A 21,585-nucleotide genomic window follows, 5' to 3' on the forward strand; every position below is an offset into this window, starting at 1 on the left:
TTTGAGAGAGAGAGAGAGCACAAGTGGGAGAGAGGGGCAAAGGGAGAGAGAGAGAGAGAGAGAGAGAGAGAGAGAGAGAGAAAGAGAATCTCAAGCAGGCTCCACACTCAATGCAGAGCCCAATACAGGGCTCAATCCCATGATATTGGAATCATGACCTGAGCCGAAATCAAGGGTCCCATCTTAACCAACTGAGCCACCCAGGCGCTCCTAGATTTATGCTTCTACAGGATTTCCTGTAGCAATGACCTCAGAGAGGTTCCATATTAACTTCATCTCCTCAGGAATAAGTTCCTCTTTCTTGAATTTTTGACTCCCTTTTGTGGTGTTATCTTTCCTCAAATGTTTGATGGCTCTTGATTGTGTGCTCATCTTTGTGACTGAGCTGGCCACTGGGGTACCCGCTTTGTGGAGGGTGGCTAGTCCTAAGGCTGCTGTCAGGGCAGTGGGATGGAGGTGGTACCGCTAGGTGGGGTGCCTCAGGGGCTGTCTGGAAGCTGAAGCTTCTGGTCCCTTGCAGGACCATCTGTGATCCAGAGCACTGCCCCCCCACCTCTGACCCATATACACTACTCTTGGGGACAACACCCATTGCCTCTGACTGGTCAGCAGGGGTGGGAAGACAGTTGGGTCTCTGTGAGACCCCAGTTCATCATTCCGTGGGCTGCTGACAACCCTGTCCTGTTACACTGTGAGTGTAGAACCTTTTGTTGTGTGGCCCCACAGTCTGTGGCCTCATTGACTCACTCTTTTTCTCTTTGTTTTAGTCCCAGTTGCTCTCCATCATTCGGGGTCTTCCCATAGTTTCTGTGCCCCCAATAGATACCCTTCTTGCTTTCAAAATCTCTGTTTTCTTTCTTTTTTAAAAAAAATAACATCTTGGGGCACCTGGGTGGCCCAGTCATTTGGGCTTCTGACTATCGATTTCAGCTGAGATCATGATCTCACGGTTCATGGGTTCGAGCCCCGCATCAGGCTCTGTGCTGGCAGTATGGAGCCTGCTTGGGATTCTCTCTCTCCCTCTCTCTCTGTCTCTCCCCACTCATGTGTTTTCTCTCTCTCTTTCAAAATAAATAAACTTAAAAAAATAAAAAATAACATCTTTATCATTTTGAGGGTTTCATATAGGATGGGGAGACTGATGCATGTTCTCAGTGTACCTTCCTAAAAGCAGAAGTGTGAGCTTTACAGCTTTATCACATTTCTGATGGCCTGAGTTCCTGCACCTTCTCCACCGCTTCTAGGGTCTTTCAGACCTATGGTTAGACATAACTGGGGACTACTGGGGCTTTAAAAGAACTCCGGCGTGGGGGTGTGCCCTGCTCATGGGTTCCCCAGAGGAGTGGTCTTCCCTGAGACTTCTGAGGGAAAGGCAGGAGCTGGCAGGGGAATGGGGCCTGGGAGATGGCCGACGTGCTGCAGGGGTGGGAGACAGAGTCAGCACAGGTCTGCAGGTCCCGGTGAGCACGTAGACAGGGTGTATTGGAGTCCGAGCAGCAAGAACAGAGTTTACTAGGCACTGAGTCAATGTTCTTCTCAAATTGATACTGGTTGCATAGTACATGATCATGTGATTGATCAAAGTACTTCTGAATAAAATAGAAGTCTTTTTGTTTCTGGCACCTGGGTGGCTCAGTCAGTTGAGTGTCCAACTTTGAAGCCTGCTTCAGATTCTATGTCTCCCTCTCTCTCTGCCCCTCCCCCACTTGTTGTCTCCTCTCTCTCTCTCTCAACAATAAATAAAAATTAAAAATAAAATAACAAATACAAAGATCAGATGATTGGGGTGCCTGGGTGAGTCAAGCATCTGACTCTTGATTTCAGCTCAGGTTGTGATCCCAGGGTTGTGAGATTGAGCCCTATGTCAGGATTCTCTCTCTCCTCTCTGTCTGGCCCTCCCCCTTCTCCCTCCACCTCTCTCTCTCTGTCTCTCTCTCTCTTTCAAAAAACAAGATAAGATGATCTTAGTGGTGAATAAGCTGAACTCCTGACAGTGATGCTCAGTGCTGATGGGTCAATGCCTGCAGCAGTGACTGATGATGTGAATGTGTTTTTTTGGCTATTTTTCAGAACCAGGCAGCTAAATGGCACCTGTGTAAGCTCAGTGGACATGGAGCTCTTCCTCCATTACTCCCTCATCCCATCAGTAAGTAAAGGCAGAGGAGAGCAAGGAGCAGAGAGGAGGGGAATTGGGTCCCTCCCATACACAGACTCCCCAAAGGGCCTGAATAGGTCAGCAGAGAGACATCAATTGAATTTCCTTGACTTGCTTTCTTATATTATGCACCAAAAAACAGGCAGAGGAAGGCTTTTAACGGCTGAAGAGTCAAGGACACTGGTTTTTTAGGGATTCAAAAAAGGCTCTTCTAAGGAAGCAATAACAGCTGAGGTCTGTTGGAAGATGTAGTCAAGAGCCTTTTAAGCAGAGAGGAGAGCATGTGCAAAGGCCCTGTGGAGGAGGGGAATGGAGAGTGTGAGGAGCCGAGAGGGCTGGCGTGGCTGGAGTGGAGAGGTGAGGTAGAGTTTTCTGGGAGGTGAGTGGGCCTGGGCCAGGTGGAGCCCTCTGGGGCTCTGTGTGAAGGAGTGGTGTCTGCATTCTAAGTGCAGTGGGAAGTAACTGGACTTTTCCAGCGTGGAGCTTATGTGATCAGTATTCTGTTTTGAAATGATCACTCTTGGTGCATTGTGGGGATCAAGGTGGAGGTGGGCCAGAGAGGAGATGGTTCAGATTTCAGCTCATCCTGGATGGGTGGTGGTCAGCTCAAGATGTTTGGGAGTAAGACAGTAGGACTAGCTAATGCATTGGATAGAGTAGTTAGGGAGAGGAGGGGTTGAGGACAATGTGGGTTTCTAACTTGCATGGCCAGAAGGAAGACGGTGTCTGTCATTCACTAGTTAAGGAGAACCAGAAGAGATCTGGGTTTGGGGTGGATGAAGACAGGGCAGGGAGGCAAATCGTGAGTTCCATTTAAGACATACTGAATTTAAGAAGTGCCAACTCTGTAGTTAAATGAATAGTTGGGGAGCTCATGGACAAGGTCTGGGCTGAAGAGTCAAGCTGAGTCTTGTGGGCATTGGTGGCCATTGAAAGCATGGACATGGGTGAGAGGATCTGCTAATAAGAGGAGTGATCCTTGGACTGAATGATGAGGAAATCCCGACTTTAGTGGTGGAATAAAGAATAATCCAGCAGAGGAGACTGAGAGGTAATGGAGAAAACCCAGAAAAGCACTGTTGATGGAAGCCTAGGGAACAGGGTGTTTCTCAGAGGAGGAAGTGGTCAACACTGGAATGCGGCTGAGAGATCAAGCCAGATTTGGGCTTGAAGTTTCCAATGGATTCATGGTAGTTTTCGACTTTGGCCATAGCTCTTTCCATGGATGGGAAGGAGAAGCCAGGTTAGGGGGTTGAAGAGCAATGAGAGGTGAGGAAATAGAGGCAGCAAGTGTAGACAGTTCTCAGGAAGTTTCTAGTAAAAGGAAGAGAAAAAGGGCATCAAGTGCCTGAGAATATGATTGAATTCTCAAAAAGCAAAAAGGAAAGAAGGATTCGCAGTGTGACAGTTATCTCCTTTTCACAGGTGAGGAAACTGAGGCTTGGAGAAGCTGGGTCTCTCTTCTAGTCAATATGTGAGAGAGACTAAATTTGAACCTGTTCAGGGCAACACAGAGGAAAGCTCAGTACAAAGCATTCTGGAAGCTCAAGGGCGTGTGCAGCTAGCTCCCTGACTCTGGGCTCTGAGGAGCCACAGACACTCTGAGCCCTCTGCTCACCCACACATCCTCCTTCAGGGAGGGCCCATTGACGTTCTCATCTTCTCTTCCTGTAGCTTTTCATCATTTTGGTCTTGTCCTTTCTCCAAAGACGAGAGCACCGTAAGCAGAGAGATGATACTTCTCACCTCCTGGGGAACCGCTTTGGAATCATCATGTGAGTTGAGCTAAGGCTGATCTCTACAGCTTGGGGCACCCTGTATTTTGGGCCAACACCCATTATAAGGCCAGGATAACACCCCATTACCTCCCCAGCCTTGCCTCATCTCCACCGCTCCTTCCCCTCCCTGCCTCACCCCAACCAAGCTCTGGGGGTTCAGAATTGACATCCAAGCCATTGCAGCCTCAGCACCCATGGCTGCCCAGATATGATTAAAACGTCTCAAGGAGGTTCAGCTCACTATGGAAAAGGCCTTCCCAAAGTAAGCACTATGGCTGCCTCAGGAAGCAGGAGGAAGAGAGTTCTCGGTTGGCCACAGGCAGCAGCAAACGTTCGTGCTGGCATGGCACCAGGAGGTCCCGCTGGACCAGGTGCCTTCAGGGCCGGTTTCTGGCTCTGCCATTCTGAGTCTCTGCACCCCTTCTCACATTTTTTCTTAAGCTCTAATTGCTCGTATCTATGCCCCCTCACTTTCAATGATTGATGATAATCACGATCATAACGCATATAGCAGTTATCACATGGTGACTGTGACCCAGGCACTGGACCATTTGCTTTGCCTGCATTACTTGGATGAACACTCTTGCCAGCGTAGCATGCTGGAGGTTGTTATCCTCATGTAATGGATGAACAAACTCAGGCCCAGAGAGGTTGAGTGACGTGCCCAAGTCCACACAGCTAATAGGTGACAAGAGCTTTAACTGAGGTCTGGTTCCTATTTACTCTCATTTCCCCTGCACAATAGCCTAAGCAGGCTCATGTGTGTAAACCTGTTCAAGTCTCAGCCTTGGGCTCTGGAGAAGGGAGAGGAAACCACGGTGTCAGGACCAAGGCTAGCGGTGACCTAGGGCTTCAGGGTGACAAATCCACCTGCAATGTCCAGGGACCGCCTGTACCAGTTCTGAGTAGCAGACTTATCCTGGATATCACCTGTTGGAGGGGTCAGCCTCTCCCAAACTGCCAGGTCTGAGCCACACTGGTTGGGACACAGAGGCAGACTCTGCCCTGGGCATTTGACTTGCAGGGCCTGGTGCAGGGCTTCTTAAGAAGTGGGAGTTCTGTATGGGTCATGTCAAACTGCTTTGAATTCAGTTGACAATGGCACCACTCGCTTGCTCCCTGGCCACCTTCCCATCAAAACCCCTGCTTTTCTGAGTAGTTCCAGCCCACCCCCCTCACTCATTAAAAACCCCTCACATGTGTGTGGCATACCACCGTTTGTCAAGCAGCCCTTCATTTGCCGCCCATGGTGTCTCTGTGACATGAGCAGAGCGGGGCTTGCCATCTGTTTAAAGATATGTAAACAGTCTCACTTATTTCTGAGGCTCTACAGGGAGGACTGATTGAATGCAGGTCACTTCAACAAAATGGGTGTCCACGAACATGCAGTGAGCACCTACTCTTTTCAAGGCTCTGTGCTAGGTCCCCACCCCTTGAAGCTGGTAGTTTCCTAGACAAGCAACAATGCAGAGGGGCATGCTAAAACACGGACATGCCCACTTAGTGCTTGGGGGACACAGCAAGGCAGGAGCTAGGTGGGCCTGCTGGAAGTGGTCAGAGTAATGGCAGGGGCGGGGACTTCCTGGAAGAGGTGCTCCTTGAGCTGAGCCTCGAAAGTGAAGATGAGCAAGACTAAGGGGGTATGAGGTGAGATCCAGATCCTGCCTCCAGATCCCTACCTCCACGTGTAGTTCCCCAGTGCCATCCTGAGTTTTCATCAAAGCCACATCAGATGGCATTTCAATGGGAAAGTATTCTCTTCTTTCCAAATGTGATTGCTTACTTTGATGTAGACAAAGTATTTTGGTCAGAAGAAGAAACAGCTATCCTGTAAAGTTTGTTTACGTAAAAGGAAAAGAAAGGATTTTTGTAAAGTTACAGAGATTTCACAGAAACTGGCAAGGCCGGCCTCATGGTAACTGGAACTTTGAGATGGGCATCTCTGGGAGACTGATTTTATTTGTGCCTCCTTGTGTCACAGGAGCCCCTCAGCACCACTTTACTATTGTCCTCTCTGCTGTCTGACTTTATAATATGACTTAGGATTTCTGCTTCCCTAAAATCTCCACTTGCCTCTAGCGCTGACTCTGATTCCAACTTGCCATGATTTTCCAGAACAGAATTTTAACAGCTGACTGGCTCATGTCCTCAGGGTGTGAAACCCTTATACGAGACCGGGCGTCTGATTGGCCCATCCAAAGTCAGGTGGTCACCCCTGGTCCAATCAGCTGTGGCCAGGAAGGGACGCTTGGGTGGAACCAGCACAGCCAATGAGTCCCAGACCTTCCCAGGGATATTGGAACTCTCACAGGGGCCGGGTATGGGGCAGGCTCCCCAAGCCTGTCTAGGACATACTCCTCATTTTGATCTCTCGAGACATACTGCTTGTGTCTCTCATAAATGAAACCCATCCCATTTTTTTTGTTGTCATGGCTATCGGTGTCCTTGCTTGTGTCCCCCTCCCCACACCCTTTCCCCTAAGGCTCCTCAAGGGCAAAGATTTTTTGTCTTCCTCACCTCAGTACCCTGAATCCATGCCTACCCCTAGAATTGGCACCGAGGGCCTCAGACAATGTCAGCTGAAGTGAACAATTTGCTACCCGATAATCCCGCCTCAGGGTGGGGTTGCTATTTTGGAGGCTATTGGTGGGAATGAGCCACTCTCTGGCCTCACAAGCTATTTCTCTTGTTCACAGACCTCTGGACTTTGTGGGCACCTTTAGTAACCGATGGTCTTATGGAATCGCCTTTGGGGCCACAGCCAATAAAGTCATGTTCTTGTTCTCAGAAGGGTACCAGCCCTTACATATCCCTCAGTGGGCACAAGGTAAGGGCTGCCTCATACCTGCTGGGAATTTTGTCATGGCAAGTCTTGCTCTCAGAGACTGCCTGGCCGGGGTTCCCTGGGATCAGGAAATAAACTTTGTGAGCAGTCAGTGTTCCCCACCTGTTACTTGCCCCAGGAAAATGCCTAGCCCACCAGGTCTCAAAGCTTATTTATGGGGCTTTCCCCCAGTGAGATTCAGAGCTCCTTTAGACTTAGAACAAAGGCTCAGAAAGTAGGTTCACCATCACCTACCCCAAAAATCTCTCCTAAGTCTTAGTCATTGCTGCCTTCTTGATATCAACAAGCCCTAGGATTCCTCCTTGCAGAACAATGCTTACTTCTTTGTCCCTTGGCCTGAGGTCTCGTCATTCCCCATGACTCATGTTCTCCCTGAAGGATCAACTCTAATTTACAGATTCAGCCATCCTAATACAATGACTCCAAACCTCTCTGTCCAGCCCGGCTCTCTCTCAGGGCCTCCAGAGCTATATGATCAAATACCTACCAATGCCTCATTAGTCTTTAGGGAAATGCAAATTAAAACTGAAATGATATACCACCACATACCTCTTTAATGTATACAATTTGATAAATTTTGACAAATGTTTATATCCATGAAATCATTACCACAATCAAGATAAGGAGCCCCTTAAGTCTCCTTGTCCCCTTTTGTAATCTCTCCTTCCCACTACCCTCACTACCCTCATCACTGATCTTTTTCCAGAATTTTATATAAATGGGATCATACAGAATGTACTTGTGTGTGTGTGTGTGTGTGTGTGTGTGTGTGTGTGTGTGTACGGTTGTGACCTTCTTTCACACAGCGTAGTTATTTTGAGATTCATACATATTTAACGTGTGCCAGAAATTCATTCCTTTTTGCTTCTGCGTGGCACTCCACTATATGGAGAAATCAGAATTTGTGTACGCATTCATCTCTTGATGGACATTTGATTTATTTGCAGATTTTGGCTACTGCAAATAAAGCTGCTATGAACATTTGTGTACAAATCTTTGTGGGTAGCTGTGCTTCCATTTTTCCTGGGTAAGTGCCTATGAGTGGCATGGCTGGATCGTACACATCATGTAGTAGATCATACTTAAAAAATTTTTTTTTAATGTTTATTTATATTTTGAGAGAGAGACAGAGACAGACCACGAGCGGGGGAAGGGCAGAGAGAGAGGGAGACACAGAACCCAAAGCAGGCTCCAGGCTCTGAGCTGTCAGCACAGAGCCCAATGCGGGGCTCAAACTCAGAACTGTGAGATCATGACCTGAGTGGAAGTTGGACGCTTAACCGACTAAGCCACCCAGGCGCCCCCTAGATCATACTTTTTAAAGAAATTGTCAAACTGTTTTCCAAAGTAATGGTTCCATTTTAGATTACCACCATCACTTATGTGAGACTTCCCGTTTTTCTCTCTCCTTAGCAACACGTGGTCAGTCTTTTTATTTTTTACTTACATTTTTGTTGTTGTCAGTCTCTCTAACATTTTTTTTAATTTGAGTAGAGTTAACATGCAATGTTAAATTAGCTTGAGGTGTTCAAGACAGTGATTCAACATCTCTCTGTTATGCTCTGCTCACCGCAAATGTGGAGGTGTAATTTGTCACTGTACAACACTATTATAATATCACTGACTATATTCCCTATGCTGTGCCTTTTTGTTCCTATGACTTATTCATTCCCATACTGACAGCCTGGAAGTCCCTTTTACCCATTTTGTCCATCCCTCCACCCCACCCCCCTCTGGCAGCCATCAGTTTGTTCTCTGTAAATATAGGTTTGATGCTGTTTGTTGAAGAAATAATACATGTTGGTGAGGATGTAGAGAAAAAAGGACTCTCATTCACTGTTGATAGGAATGCAAACTGGTATAGCTACTGTGGAAAACGGTATAGAGGTTCCTAAAAAATTAAAAATAGAACTACCATATGACCCAGTAATCCCATTACTAGGTATTTACCCAAAGAAAATGAAAATATTGGGGCACCTGGATTGGTGAGTTGAGCATCTGACTCTTGATTTTGGCTCAGGTTGTGATCCCAGAGTTGTGATATCAAGCCCTGCCATCAGGCTCTGCACGGAGCATGGAGCCTGCTTGAGATTCTCTCTCACCCCCCTCAGAACCTCTTCCCTGCTCACACTTTCTCTCTCTAAAATAAAACAAAAAATCTAAACACTAATTTGAAAAACTGTAAGCACTCTATGTTTATTGCAATATTATTTACAGTAGCCAAAAATATAAGCAACCTAAGTGTCCATTGATAGAGGAATGGATAAAGAAGATGTTATACACACACACACACACACACACACACACACACACACACAATGGAATATTACTCAGCCATAAAAAGAATGAAATCTTGCCATTTGCAACAACATGGATGGATCTAGAGGGTATTTATTCTAAGTGAAATAGGTCAGAGGAAAACAAACACCATATCATTTCACCCATATGTAGAATCTAAATACCAAATGAGTAGACAAAGTCTTTTTAATCTTAGCCATTTTAAGAGGTATGTAGTGATTTATCGTGGTTTTAATTTGCATTTTCATGACTGGTAATGCTGATCATATTTTGATGTGCTTTTTACTATCCCTATAGCTCTTTGGTGACATGTCCAAATCACTTTCCTTATTTATAAAAATTAGGTTTTTTATTTTCTTCTGAGTTTTGATAGTTCTTTAATCTGTACACGAGTCCTTTATCGGACGTGAGAATTGCATTTGCTCCTAGTGTGTAGCTTGTTTTTTCATTCTACCAAAAATTTCTTTTGAAAAGTTGCCTTAAAATTTTGATGAAATCTAATTTATTCATTTTATTTTATGGCTCATGCTTATGGTGTCATAGAAGAAATCTTTGCCTAATACAAGATCACTTAGATTTTCTCCTATGTTTTTTCTAGAAGTTTTATAGTCTTACGATATTTTGCTTTTAGGTCTGTAATACATTTTGAGTTAATTTTTTGCATATAGTGTGAGGTATAGATTGAAGTTTTGTTTTGTTTTGTTTTGTTTTTTTGTTTTGTTTTTGCCTTTGGTTTTCCATTTTTTCCAGCACTGCTTATTTCAGAAACTTGTCCTTTGCCCACAAAATTGCCTTTGGACCCTTGTCAGCGTCGATTGGCTCCATAAGTACGGGTCTGTTTCTGGACTCTGTTCTGGACCCTGATCTGCAGTGTGTGAGGGTTCTAATTTCTGCACATCCTCACACACTATTTTCTATTTTGAAAACAGTTATAGCCATCTTAGTACAGGTGAAGTAGTATCTAATTACTATCTTGATTTGCATTTCCCTAAAGACTAATGCTATTGAGCATCTGGCTGGGTCAGAATATCATTTCTTGGTTCGTGGCTCTAGATTCCTCTCTTTTGTTTCCACGAAGTGATTATATAGATGTATCCTCCTAACATCCTCATACTTTCCGAGTCTGCCTCTTGCCTCTGCTTCTTGTCTGGACCCCCTGTTTCCCAGCTCCTAGTGTTCCTGTCCTTGTCATCTTGGAGTCTTCTTGTCTGCCTCCACGGGGGGCTCGATCCGGGTATTGCAGCTTTGGTCTCTTGTATCTCCTGGCAGTTTGGGGTTCTTCTGTTCTTGGGCCTTCCTCCGCTTCCTCCCACTTCAGGTGTTGATACAAATGGTCTCGAGACCTGACTTTGTTGTAGATGCTGTCTGCAGGTGTGGGTTGTGCCATTCTAGTTGCTCTGTCTGCTTCTAGGGCAGAGGCGCTTCTGGCAGATTACAAAATGATACTGTCATGGCTTCCATCCTCACAGAAAGTATTCCTTCTATGTCGTCCTTCCCTGCCAGCCTCCCACCCCTCACGGTCACATAAATACTCACCAGCCCCAACCAGCCATTTCCCATCCTCTGTGTGAGGAATGCCCTCCCTTCCCTTCTTCTCTCCATCTTACAAACTCCTGCTTACACTTCCTGGCCTTGTTGTATGTCACCACTTCCCTTCCCCGACCCAGACCCCAGGTGAAGTCAGTGGCTTCCTCTCCTTGTCCCCACAGAGATTGAATATGCCTCTGTTAACACATCACTCACCTTCCTCCCTGTCTTCTCTACTGGACTGTAAACACCTCAGAAAGCAAGAGACTTCTTCATTCCAACTGCAGCCTTAGTGCCTGGCTCCAGACCCAGCTCAAAGCAGGAACTTTGTAAAGATCCTCTTGCATGAGTAGGTTTTCCTGGATCTTATTAGATCCTCTGAGAGCTAGTCAGTGGCAGAATGAATCTTATCACTGCCTTGTTTAGAGAGTATGTGATAGTTATAAGTTTTGTACACATACACACACACACACACACACACACACATCACCACTCTTCATGTTGCTATGGTGGCCTTAGTCTCAGTGATGGCTGTTTGTCCACTTATGGGGTCTGTCTCTGCACATCACAGTGTGAGCTAGCCAAGGGCAGGGACCAAATCTTCTTCATCTCAATAGTTAGCCAGGGCCTGGCGTGGAACAGGTCCCAGGAAGGGTCTGTTGCAAGAATGAAAAACATTCGTCCATTCCTCTTTACCGAGCTGGGGCTTGTCCACTCACCTCCTTGGGACCTGAGACCTGTGACAGGAAGTGGGCGTAAAGCCCTGTATCTTTGTTGCAACACCCCTGAGCCTGTGAGAAGAGAGCTCACAGGATCTCTGGCCCTGTCTCCCCCAGCCTTTGTGCTTCTGATTGGAGGCATGGAAGTCGGCCTGTCTCACTTCCCCTTCTTTGCCTGCCTCTCGTCGGAGTTCCGGCTGGTCAGCTCCATCCTTGGCTTCAGCTACTCTCTGATCTGGTAAGACGGACGCTGCGTGTCTGCCCTCCTGTGACTCCTTTGCCGTGGCTGCACTCTGGACAAAGGGCTGGAGGTGACCCGAGAGCTCCCCTTGGAGGGCAACTTTGCCTAGAACTGAGGCCCAGGATGGGCAGGTGGAGTGACTGGTCCCAGATCCCACAGTGGCCTCTCCCTGGGACTGCATGTAAGGCTGCAGGAGGTCAGGCATTCTTTCTGCTTCACAGGCCGCTCGCGGTTAGAATATTCCAGAAGTCGGGGATGTAGAAAACTTCTTTTCTGTCAACTGCCAATGGTCCCACTGGGGAATGTAGGAGACCCATTTGGACGCTTCTTCTCTGTGCTGTCATGTCTCCCCTGGGAGCCCAGGAGAAAATCCATGTGCCTTAACTTGGCATTTGGGGCCACTGCAGTCTGGCCTCCCCTGTCTGTCCATCCCTAACAGTCTCTAGCACACACCTCCAGTCACACCAGACTCCTGCGTTCCTTCATCCACCTGCTTATTCACTCAGCAAACATGCTGTTATATCCCTGCTATGGGCCAGGGAGTACACTGGAGAACAAGATGGACTCTTGTGGATCATGCATTCTGGCCTCTTTGTCTATATGTTGTTATTCTCCCCTGTGGGTTATCTTCCCTGACTTGGTCCATTGATAGATCCATGCTCATCCTTCATGGATCACCAACCCCACAGATGGAGAACTTCTTGACCCTCCTGTTGATTTCTGTGCTCTCAGCACTGACCCCAGATCCAGCATGGAGCCGGTCCCAGGAATCCTTGCTGACTGAGCCCTCCCACGAGCACTCTGCTTTCTAGCCCCTGTCCCCCTTACTGAGCTGGCTCTCCTGCTGCAGCACTTTGTGTGAGGCAGGGGTCCTCAGGCCCAGTGTGTGGGCCACTGGAGGGGGGCTCACCAGCACCTGACACACCATGGCTACCATTCCTAAGTTTGTAAACAGCTTGCTTTATAAAATTAAAAGAGAGGGTATCCGGGGTTAGACCTGGGGTAATACCATCTTCTGGCCTCTGACAAACCTTTGACCTGGGGAGGAATGGGTGGTCGGAATCACTCAGCAGCTTGTGCATCTTGGGAGATGAATCAAGCTTGACTATGGCCAGGAGTGTGTGTTTCACGGGACTAAAGCCTTGAGGCTCATTCCTCAGGGCAGTGTTTCCAGACAAGGCCAGTCCCACCAGAAGGAGCGTCAACACCAGTCAGGAGACCTGAGCCTTGGTCCTTGCTCTGGGTGTGACTCATGACAAATTCCTTTCCCTCTCTGGGGTCCGGTGAGGGCAGGGAGGAGGAGATCACTCAGGGTCTTTGTGCTCTGCTGCATGGATTCCAGCATTATGTCCTATACAAGGACATGTTAAGTGTATTTGGTGCATGCACTTTGGCACAAATAGGGTGCTCAGTCTGGGTGGGGTGTACACAGAGGCCTGGCAACCAGTCCTCCCAAGGAGTAAGGAAAGAGGAAGTAGCTGCAGGCTGATGGGATCTGGGCTTCTTCCCAGGGGCTGGGAGGGACTACAGTGCTCCAAGCCTTGTTTTTGTCCTACAGGTTTGCTGTCACCATCCTTTACATCATACAGTGTCCCCATGGGCAGGTGAGTCCCTGCTGAACTATGTTTAGAACATTCAGTCCTATCACCACGACCAGTTTGCTGCGTGACATTGGACAAGCCTCTGCCACTCTCTGGGCCTCAGCTCCTTCATATGACCGAAAGGAGAGCTGGAGCCATTCATGATGCTTCCATTTGTATAGCATCTTATGTTCATCAGGATGCTCATTCACAGACAGATGTTCTCTCAGTTGATGTTCACAGCAGCCCCTCGAGGTAGGGAACCTCTCAGCAGACCTATTCTACAGGTGAGGAAACTGAGGCCCAAGTTTATTAAGTAACTCTTAAGAAATAACAGATTTGAGAGTTGACACCAGGTCTGGTTGACTACAAAGTTCATTTCTTTTTTTTTTTTTTAATTTTTTTAAGTTTGTTCATTTATTTTGAGAGAGAGAGAGAGGGAGGGAGGGGCAGAGAGAGAATCCCAAGCAGGCTCCACACTGTCAGTGCAGAGTGCTATGTCGGGCTTGAACTCACGAACTGCGAGATCATGACCTGAGCTGAAATCAAGAGTCACATGTCTAGCTGACTGAGCCATGCAGGCAACCCTAATTTTCTTTAATGTTTTCTTTAATGTTTAATGAGGGGCATAGAGAGAGGGAGACACAGAATCTGAAGCAGGTTCCAGGCTGCCAGCTGTCAGCACAGAGCCTGACACGGGGCTCGAACTCACAAACCATGAGATCGTGACCTAACTGAAGTTGGACGCTTGACCAACTGAGGCACCCAGACACCCTCCAAAGCTCATTTCTTTCCACTCCTTCATGTAGCTTAAGTTTCTCTGTCTATGAAATGGAAGTCTCAGACTGGATGAACATTCCAGCTTTATCATGCATTGTCCTCAGAATTGGGGGAAACTATTTCATCCGTTTAACCTTGTACACCATAAAAAGGAAAAAGATGAAAGACTGAGTCACACTGCATCTATAAGGGTTACTGGGCAGGTAGGGGGAGCATCAGGAGGTCACCTGGGCCAGGAGCCTTGCCAAAACCTCTCCCAGACTTGAGTAACCTTGGAGGATTACAGGGCGTGATGGAGAGTGGGGCAGCTGGACTGGAAAATGAACTTGGGGGCTGGGACTTCTCTCTGCATCTCTGGGCTGGGATTAAGAACATTCTGGCATACCTCTACCCAAAAAGATGCCCTCCTTCACTCTGCTCACAGTGCCTGAAATTCCAGATCATAGGCATTTTCTTTGGTGTCTTGGAGAGCTTCCAGTCTTCCTGGGGTTCTTTTGAACTTCAGAACATTCATGGTTAATTGAAAGAGAGGGCAGGGCCTCACTTCTGTGCTGAGAATCACTAATGTTAAGAACCACAGTGTGCTGGGTGTTCTAGGCTCAGTCCCCCAAATTAACTACTGCATAGTTCAAGGTGCTTCAAGGCACTTTGAAAGGTGTTAGTACCTCCACAGTTCACTGGTAAGAAAGTGAGACTCAGGGGCTAACGGGACTTACTAGTTAAAAATCATGGAACTGGAACCCAGACTAAGGTAATAATAAAGATTTCACTTCATGTTCTCAAATGAAGAATGTTCATGGAAACATTAGATATAAAAATGAGATGTTGAACAGGCTAAAATGTCCTAATATTAGGAGAGACTCTAAAGTTGATTCATCTAAATAGTGTACTGTTATACAGCATTAAAAGTGATGTTTGCGAATAATTCATAACCACATGGGGAGATGATTATGATCTAGACAGACCTATGTATTTGGTATAATATCAATTTATAACAGATAGAGATTAAGGGTAGATACAGAGGAAAGACACTGGAATATTGGCAGTGGCGATATCTGATGTTTAAGTGGTGAACATATATTGGAGAGGAAGATGAAGGGGAGATATGAGCCCCCACATCTCAGCATGTCTGTGTCCCACACTCAAACATCACAACATCAAAACCCTACTCCCCATGGGGGCGAGTACTCTGGAAACATAAAAAACATGAAACCAACTAGTAAATTGTGAAAAATAAGTTACAATATTGTTTGTCTTAAAACAGTGAAAAAACCCACTTTTTTTTTTTTTCATTAAAATGGAACTAAAATCGTAGAAAAACTATGAGCACCATTTTGAGAGACCTGTATTCCCAGGAACTTGTGTTGCTGCCAACATGATGGCAGTTATGGGACCCCCTTCCCCCTTCTTTCCTCCCTTCCTCCCTCCCTTCCTCCCTCCCTTCCTTCCTCCCTTCTTTCCTCCCTCCCTCCCTCCCTTCCTTCCTTCCTCCCTCCCTCCCTTCCTTCCTTCCTTCCTTCCTTCCTCCCTCCCTTCTTTCCTCCCTCCCTCCCTTCCTCCCTTCCTTCCTCCCTCCCTCCCTCCCTTCCTTCCTCCCTTCTTTCCTCCCTCCCTTCCTCCCTCCCTCCCTCCCTTCCTTCCTTCCTCCCTTCTTTCCTCCCTCCCTCTCTCCCTTCCTTCTTTCCTTCCTCCCTTCTTTCCTCCCTTCCTTCCTTCCTTCCTTCCTTCCTCCCTTCTTTCCTCCCTCCCTTCCTCCCTCCCTCCCTTCCTTTCTCTCTTCTTTCCTCCTTCCCTTCCTTCCTCCCTTCTTTCCTCCCTCCCTCCCTCCCTCCCTCCCTCCCTCCCTTCCTCCCTCCCTTCCTTCCTTCCTTGCTTCCTCCCTTCTTTCCTCCTTCCCTCCCTCCCTCCCTCCCTCCCTTCCTTTCTCTCTTCTTTCCTCCTTCCCTTCCTTCCTCCCTTCTTTCCTCCCTCCCTCCCTCCCTCCCTCCCTCCCTCCCTTCCTCCCTCCCTTCCTTCCTTCCTTGCTTCCTCCCTTCTTTCCTCCCTCCCTCCCTCCCTCCCTTCCTTTCTTCCTTCCTCCCTTCTTTCCTCCCTCCCTTCCTTCCTTCCTTCCTCCCTTCCTTCCTTCCTTCCTCCCTTCTTTCCTCCCTCCCTTCCTCCCTCCTTTCCTTCCTCCCCTCTTTCCTCCCTTCCTTCCTTCCTTCCTTCCTTCCTTCTTCCCTCCCTTCCTCCCTCCCTTCCTTCCTCCCGTCTTTCCTCCCTCCCTTCCTTCCTTCCTCCCTTCTTTCCTCCCTCCCTCCCTTCCTCCCTTCTTTCCTTCCTTCCTTCCTTCCTTCCTTCCTTCCTTCCTTCCTCTCTGTTTCTCCTTCTGTCCACATGTCTCTCCCTCTCTCTCATCTCCAACCCTCTGCTCTGTCTCCCCTCCTCACCCCTCTTTCTCTCCTTCTCTGTGTCGTATATATTTTCCAAAAGCATCATTTAATAACTAATCAGAAAAAGCTGTGAAAGCCCTTCTTATAAAACAAAATGGGTTGCTAGAGGGGTTGTGGGCAGGGTGATCGTCTAAATGGGTAAGGGGCATTAAGGAATCTACTCCTGAAATCATTCTTGCACCATATGCTAACTTGGATGTAAATTAAACAATAAATAAATTTTTTAAAAATGGGGGCACTGGGATTCACATCCAGGGCTGCTGGACTCTAGGCCCACTGCTCAGGCGGGGGTGTGGGGCTGGGGGAGCAGAACATCGATCATTGACCGCCAAGCCCTGGGAAGGTGGGCTTGGTGAGAGTGGGCCCGGCAGGCAGATTCCTGTCCACAGCTTCCCGGGCAGCCTGGCCCTGCCCTGCCTAGAGCCCGGGCTCCATGCTCTGCTTCTGTTGCAGTTTTTGGGGAAGTACGAGACCGTCATGTTCTACTGGCCATCACTGCTGTGCCTGGCCTTCCTGCTGGGCCGCTTCCTTCACATGTTTGTCAAGTCGCTGAGAGTCCACCTGGGCTGGGAGCTGCAGATGGTGAGTACTGAGTATGAGCACCGTATGTGCACTGGCAGGTCTAGTCTTCACAGCAGCCGTGTGAGGCAGGCGCTATTTTTACTTCTCCCATTCTGCATGAAGAGACGTGGACCGAGAAAGGTGAGTTGTGTCCCCTGAGGTCATGTCGCCAGTCTGGAGCGGAACCAGACCTGGAGCCAGAGAGTTTGGTTGTCGAGGCTCTCTCTTAACCACTGTGCTCAATCTAAAAGAGCAGCTTTACCCAGATTCCTGCCCTCTGTGACGATAACCCGTCAAAGGGACCGAAACCCTAACAAGGATCTGTGAGCCCCAGCATACACCTCTCTGTTTTCTTACAGGAAGAAAAGCCTTTCCTGGAAGTTCACCAGGCGGAGCATGTCAAGCGGCTCCTGAGGAAGGCCCCCCTGCAGTAAGCCCCCCTGTGCTTCATTCCCCCCTCCCCAGCCCCCTCCCTCCTTCCTCCCTCCCCTCCCCCCACCCAGGTATTTGTGCCAGTGTTGATGAGCCCTGACAGTGCGGGAGACCCTGAGATGACTGGATGGGCACATTAGTCAGGACTCTTGTTTGCTGATGACAGAAACTCAGCTCAAACTAGATTAAAGAGAAAAAGCAAACGTGTGGCCTTTCATAATTAAAAACTCTAGAAGTGGACGGTTCCGATGCAGACGGATCCAGTGGCTTCACTGATATCAGAACCAGGGCTGGTTTCCTCATTTTCTCTTAGCTCTGCTTTGATCTGTGTTAGCGTTGTAGTTAGGTGGGCTTCCTCCCCATGGTGGCCCTCAGAATCTCTAAGCTTGTACCCTCCTGGTTTAAGATCACAGGAAAGAGAAACTTTCCTTTCTAGTAATTCAAACCAAAGTCCTATGAGTGGGTTTCAGGGAGTCGCATCAGACCACATGCATTCCCAGAACCAATTACTGTGGCTAGGTGATTAGAGTAAATGGATCGTTAAGCCTGTCATATGTTCATCTTTGGAACTAGGAAGTTGTTCAGCCTCACTTAAGCGGTAGGACTGAGGGGAGGGAGCAGGTTCCCAGAGAAACAGTGCAGGGGCTGTTACCAATACCAGGGGACATAGCTCATGGCCAAGCAAAAGCAGTGATCAACCCTATCCCTGCCACTGCCACTGTGTACAAGGGGATAAGCCCCACAAGTGGGATGTGTCTAATCCAGGGTCATACAGTGGCAAAGCTAGTACTTTGGTTAGAAGTACGTTGAGTTACATGTAGCAGAAAATGCAAAATAACAGTGGGACACACAAGAGGGAGATTTATTTCTTTCTCATATAAAAGAATTCTGGAGGCAGGTAGTTCATACTGACCCTGAACTGCCCACCACGGGAACTTACTGGTCATCTGTCTTTCTGCTCCAGCTCTTAGTAACTGTCATTATGAAGGCTGTCCGTGGTCCAAGACGGATGCTGGGGTGGGCTCCAGCTTGGATCAGCCACCATGTCTGTGTTTCAGACAGCAGGCAGGAGAAAAGAAAGAGGGCAATGGGGTCCCTCCCAGCTGTGTGAATTATACCTCAGCACCCTCCCCCAAACTGCCACATCTGGTGACATCTGATTGGCCTGTGCTTAATCTTAGTCACTCTAGCTGTAAGAGAGATCAGGAACCATAGCCCTTTAGTTTGGTGAATTGCTGTACTGAATAAAACTGAGTCTCTGTTCTTAAGAATAAGGGGAGAATGAAAACTGGAATCTACCAGGATGTTCTTTTTCTTCACTAAATTCTAAGATGAAGCAGAGGTTATTTTCAGAAGAATCGGGCATTTGTTTACCAACCACAGCCTCTCTTTTCTGTTATTTATTCATTCACAGGGAGACTAAAAAGTCCTGGTTCCAAACCAGGGTGTATGAGTGGGACCCCTGCTTTCAGTTCCCAAGCAGAATGATTGGAACCACTGTGTTGGCTTTCATATGCCTGTACCTTGTAAGTAGAGCCAAGCAAACCCTTTCCTATTTTATAATTGGGATGGGGTTAGGGCAGGGCTTATTCTTTAAAAGCTGGGTCAAAATTGAGTCTGTAAATAAAAGAAGTACATTTTTTTGACCACCATTTTTACTCCAAGGACACTTTTACCCACATGGTGAATGACTAATAAATATAATTGAATTATTTATGGAGACTTCCGGTTGTCAGTTCCATGTAAAGAGCTTGCAAGATGCCAGTCCATCCTAACAAGTAAAAATCTGAACTGAAACTCAACAGTTCTTAGATCCATAAGAGAAGTCATGGCACAAACCATTGTCCCTGAAATTGGAGACAGGTGGATCTAAAGAATTACAATGGAATGGAGCAAATCAAATCCAGCATGTATAAAAAGAATTATACACCACAACTGAGTTGGATTTATCTCAGGTATGCAAACCTGGTACAATATTAAAAAAGCAATTAACGTAATCAGTCACATCAACAACCGAAAGAAGAAAAATCCCATGATCCTATCAAGAGATGCAGGAAAAACATTTAACAAAATTCAACACCAGTTCATGATAATTTTTTTCAGTAACCTAGGCATACAGGGGAACTTTCTCAATCTGATAAAAAATATGAACAAAAAAATCTACAGCTATCATCATACTTTATGGTGAGAAATTAGAAACTTTCCTACTAAACTCAGGAAAAAAGGCAAGACTGTTTCCCCTCATCACTCAGCATTTACTTAGGAAATCCTAGCTAGGTAATAAGACAAGAAAAGCAAATAAAAGGTATACTGATAGGGAAAGAAGAAGTAAAAATGTCTTTGTTCACAGATGACATGATTGCGTATGTAGAAAATCCAAAAGAATCAGCAGAAAACTCCTGAAGGGGCATCTGGCTGGTTCAGTTGATAGCGCGTGTGACTCTTAATCTCAAAGTTTTAAGTTCGAGCCCCATGTTGGGTGCAGAGATTACTTAAAAATAAAATCTTGAAAATAACCCAACTCCTGGAACTAATAAGCAGTTATAGCAAGGTTGCAAGGTACAAGGTTAACCTACAAAAGTCAATTGCTTTTCTATGTATCAGCATTGAACAAGAGGAATTTGAAATTAAAGAAACTATCATTTACAATAGCAACCCCCCAAAAGGAATACTTAAATGTAAATCTAATAAAATATGCACAAAGATCTATATGAGGAAAACTACAAACCTGTGTTAAAAGAAATCAAAGAAGAACTAAATACGTGGAGAGATATTCCATATGTGTGGATGGAAAGATTCAGTATTGTCAAGATATCAGTACTTCCCAACTTGATCTACATATATTGGGATTGATCTATATTGGAATTCAGTGCAATCTCAATCAAAACTAGGGGGTTATTTTGTGGATACTGACAAACTGGTTCTAGAGTTTATAGGGAGAGCAAAAGACTCATAATAGCCAACAATATATTAAAGGAAAAGAAGAAAGTTGGAGGACTGACACTACTCGATTTCAACTTACTACAAAGCTACCCTAATCATGATGGTGTGATGTTGCCAATATAGACAAGTGAATCAATGGACAGGATAGAGAGCTAAGAAATAGACCAACATAAATAGAGTCAGCTTATCTTTGACAGAGGGGTAAAGGCAATACAATGGAGCAAATATTTTCTTTTTAACAAATGGTGCTGGAACAACTGGACATCCACATGCAAAAAAAAAATGAGTCTAGACACAGACCTTCCTAAATATTAACTTAAAATGAATCACAGACCTAAATGTCAAATGCAAAACTATGAAATTCCTAGAAAGTGAAATCAGAGAAAATTTAGATTAACTTGGGTTTGGTGATGACTTTTTATTTTTTTAATTAAATTAGTTATTGTTATTATTTGGCATTACCAATTATTTGAGAGTGGTAGTGAATTTATGCATGAATGTATGTTTGCGTGTAGGTATGTATATATATTTATTTTAATTTCAGTGTGGGCAACATAGTGTTATATTATTTCAAGTATACAGTATAGTGATGGAACAATTCTATACATTACTCAGTGCTCACCATGAAAAGTGTACTCTTAATCTCCTTCATCTGTTTCACCCATCCCTCTACCCACTTCCCCTCTGATAACCACTAGTTGGTTTTCTATAGTTCAGTGGTGAAGATTTTTTTAGATATGACACCAAAGACACGAACCATGAAGGAAAGATTGATAACCTGGACTTCATTAAAATTAAAACGTTTTAATCTGCAAAAGACTCTGTCAAGAGAGTGAAAAGACAAGCCACATACTAGGAGAAAATATTTCCAAAAGATACATCTGAAACAGACTGTTATTCAAAGTATACAAAGAACTCTTAAAATTCAACAATGAGAAAACAAATAATCCGATTTAAAAATGAACCAAAGACCTTAATAGGCATCTCACAGAGAAGACATACAAATGGCAAATAAGCAAATGAAAACATGCTCTGTAGTATATGTCATCAGGAAAATGCACATTAAAATAATGATCAAAACAACTACTGTACGTTAAAATATTAGAATGGCCAAAATTCAGAATGCTGACAATACCAAATGCCAACAAGGGTGTGAACTGGCAGGAACTCTCATTCATTGCTGGTGGGAATACAAATGGTACTCTTACCATATGATCCAGCAGTCACCCTGCTTGGTATTTACCCACATGCACTGAAAACTTATGTGCATACAAAAACGTGCGCATGGATGTTT

The 21,585-nt window shown here is 46.0% G+C and overlaps 1 protein-coding gene across 2 annotated transcripts in view; it reads left to right on the forward strand.

The window, feature by feature from the left end:
- Positions 1-21,585, forward strand: part of LOC132663185 (stimulated by retinoic acid gene 6 protein-like) — a 52,786-nt gene that overhangs the window by 14,120 nt on the left and 17,081 nt on the right. For both annotated transcript variants that reach the window (XM_060609265.3, XM_060609264.3), the window contains 8 exons: positions 2,071-2,146; positions 3,830-3,930; positions 6,630-6,760; positions 11,440-11,560; positions 13,122-13,167; positions 16,809-16,937; positions 17,276-17,346; positions 18,763-18,874. In XM_060609265.3, coding sequence (XP_060465248.3) covers positions 2,111-2,146; positions 3,830-3,930; positions 6,630-6,760; positions 11,440-11,560; positions 13,122-13,167; positions 16,809-16,937; positions 17,276-17,346; positions 18,763-18,874 — 747 coding nt within the window. In that variant the 5' untranslated portion in view covers positions 2,071-2,110. The remainder of the gene's footprint in view (positions 1-2,070; positions 2,147-3,829; positions 3,931-6,629; positions 6,761-11,439; positions 11,561-13,121; positions 13,168-16,808; positions 16,938-17,275; positions 17,347-18,762; positions 18,875-21,585) is intronic.

Source organism: Panthera onca, chromosome D4 (genome assembly GCF_046562875.1).
Source record: "Panthera onca isolate mPanOnc1 chromosome D4, mPanOnc1 haplotype 2, whole genome shotgun sequence".
In the NCBI taxonomy this organism is placed as follows: Eukaryota; Metazoa; Chordata; class Mammalia; order Carnivora; family Felidae; genus Panthera; species Panthera onca.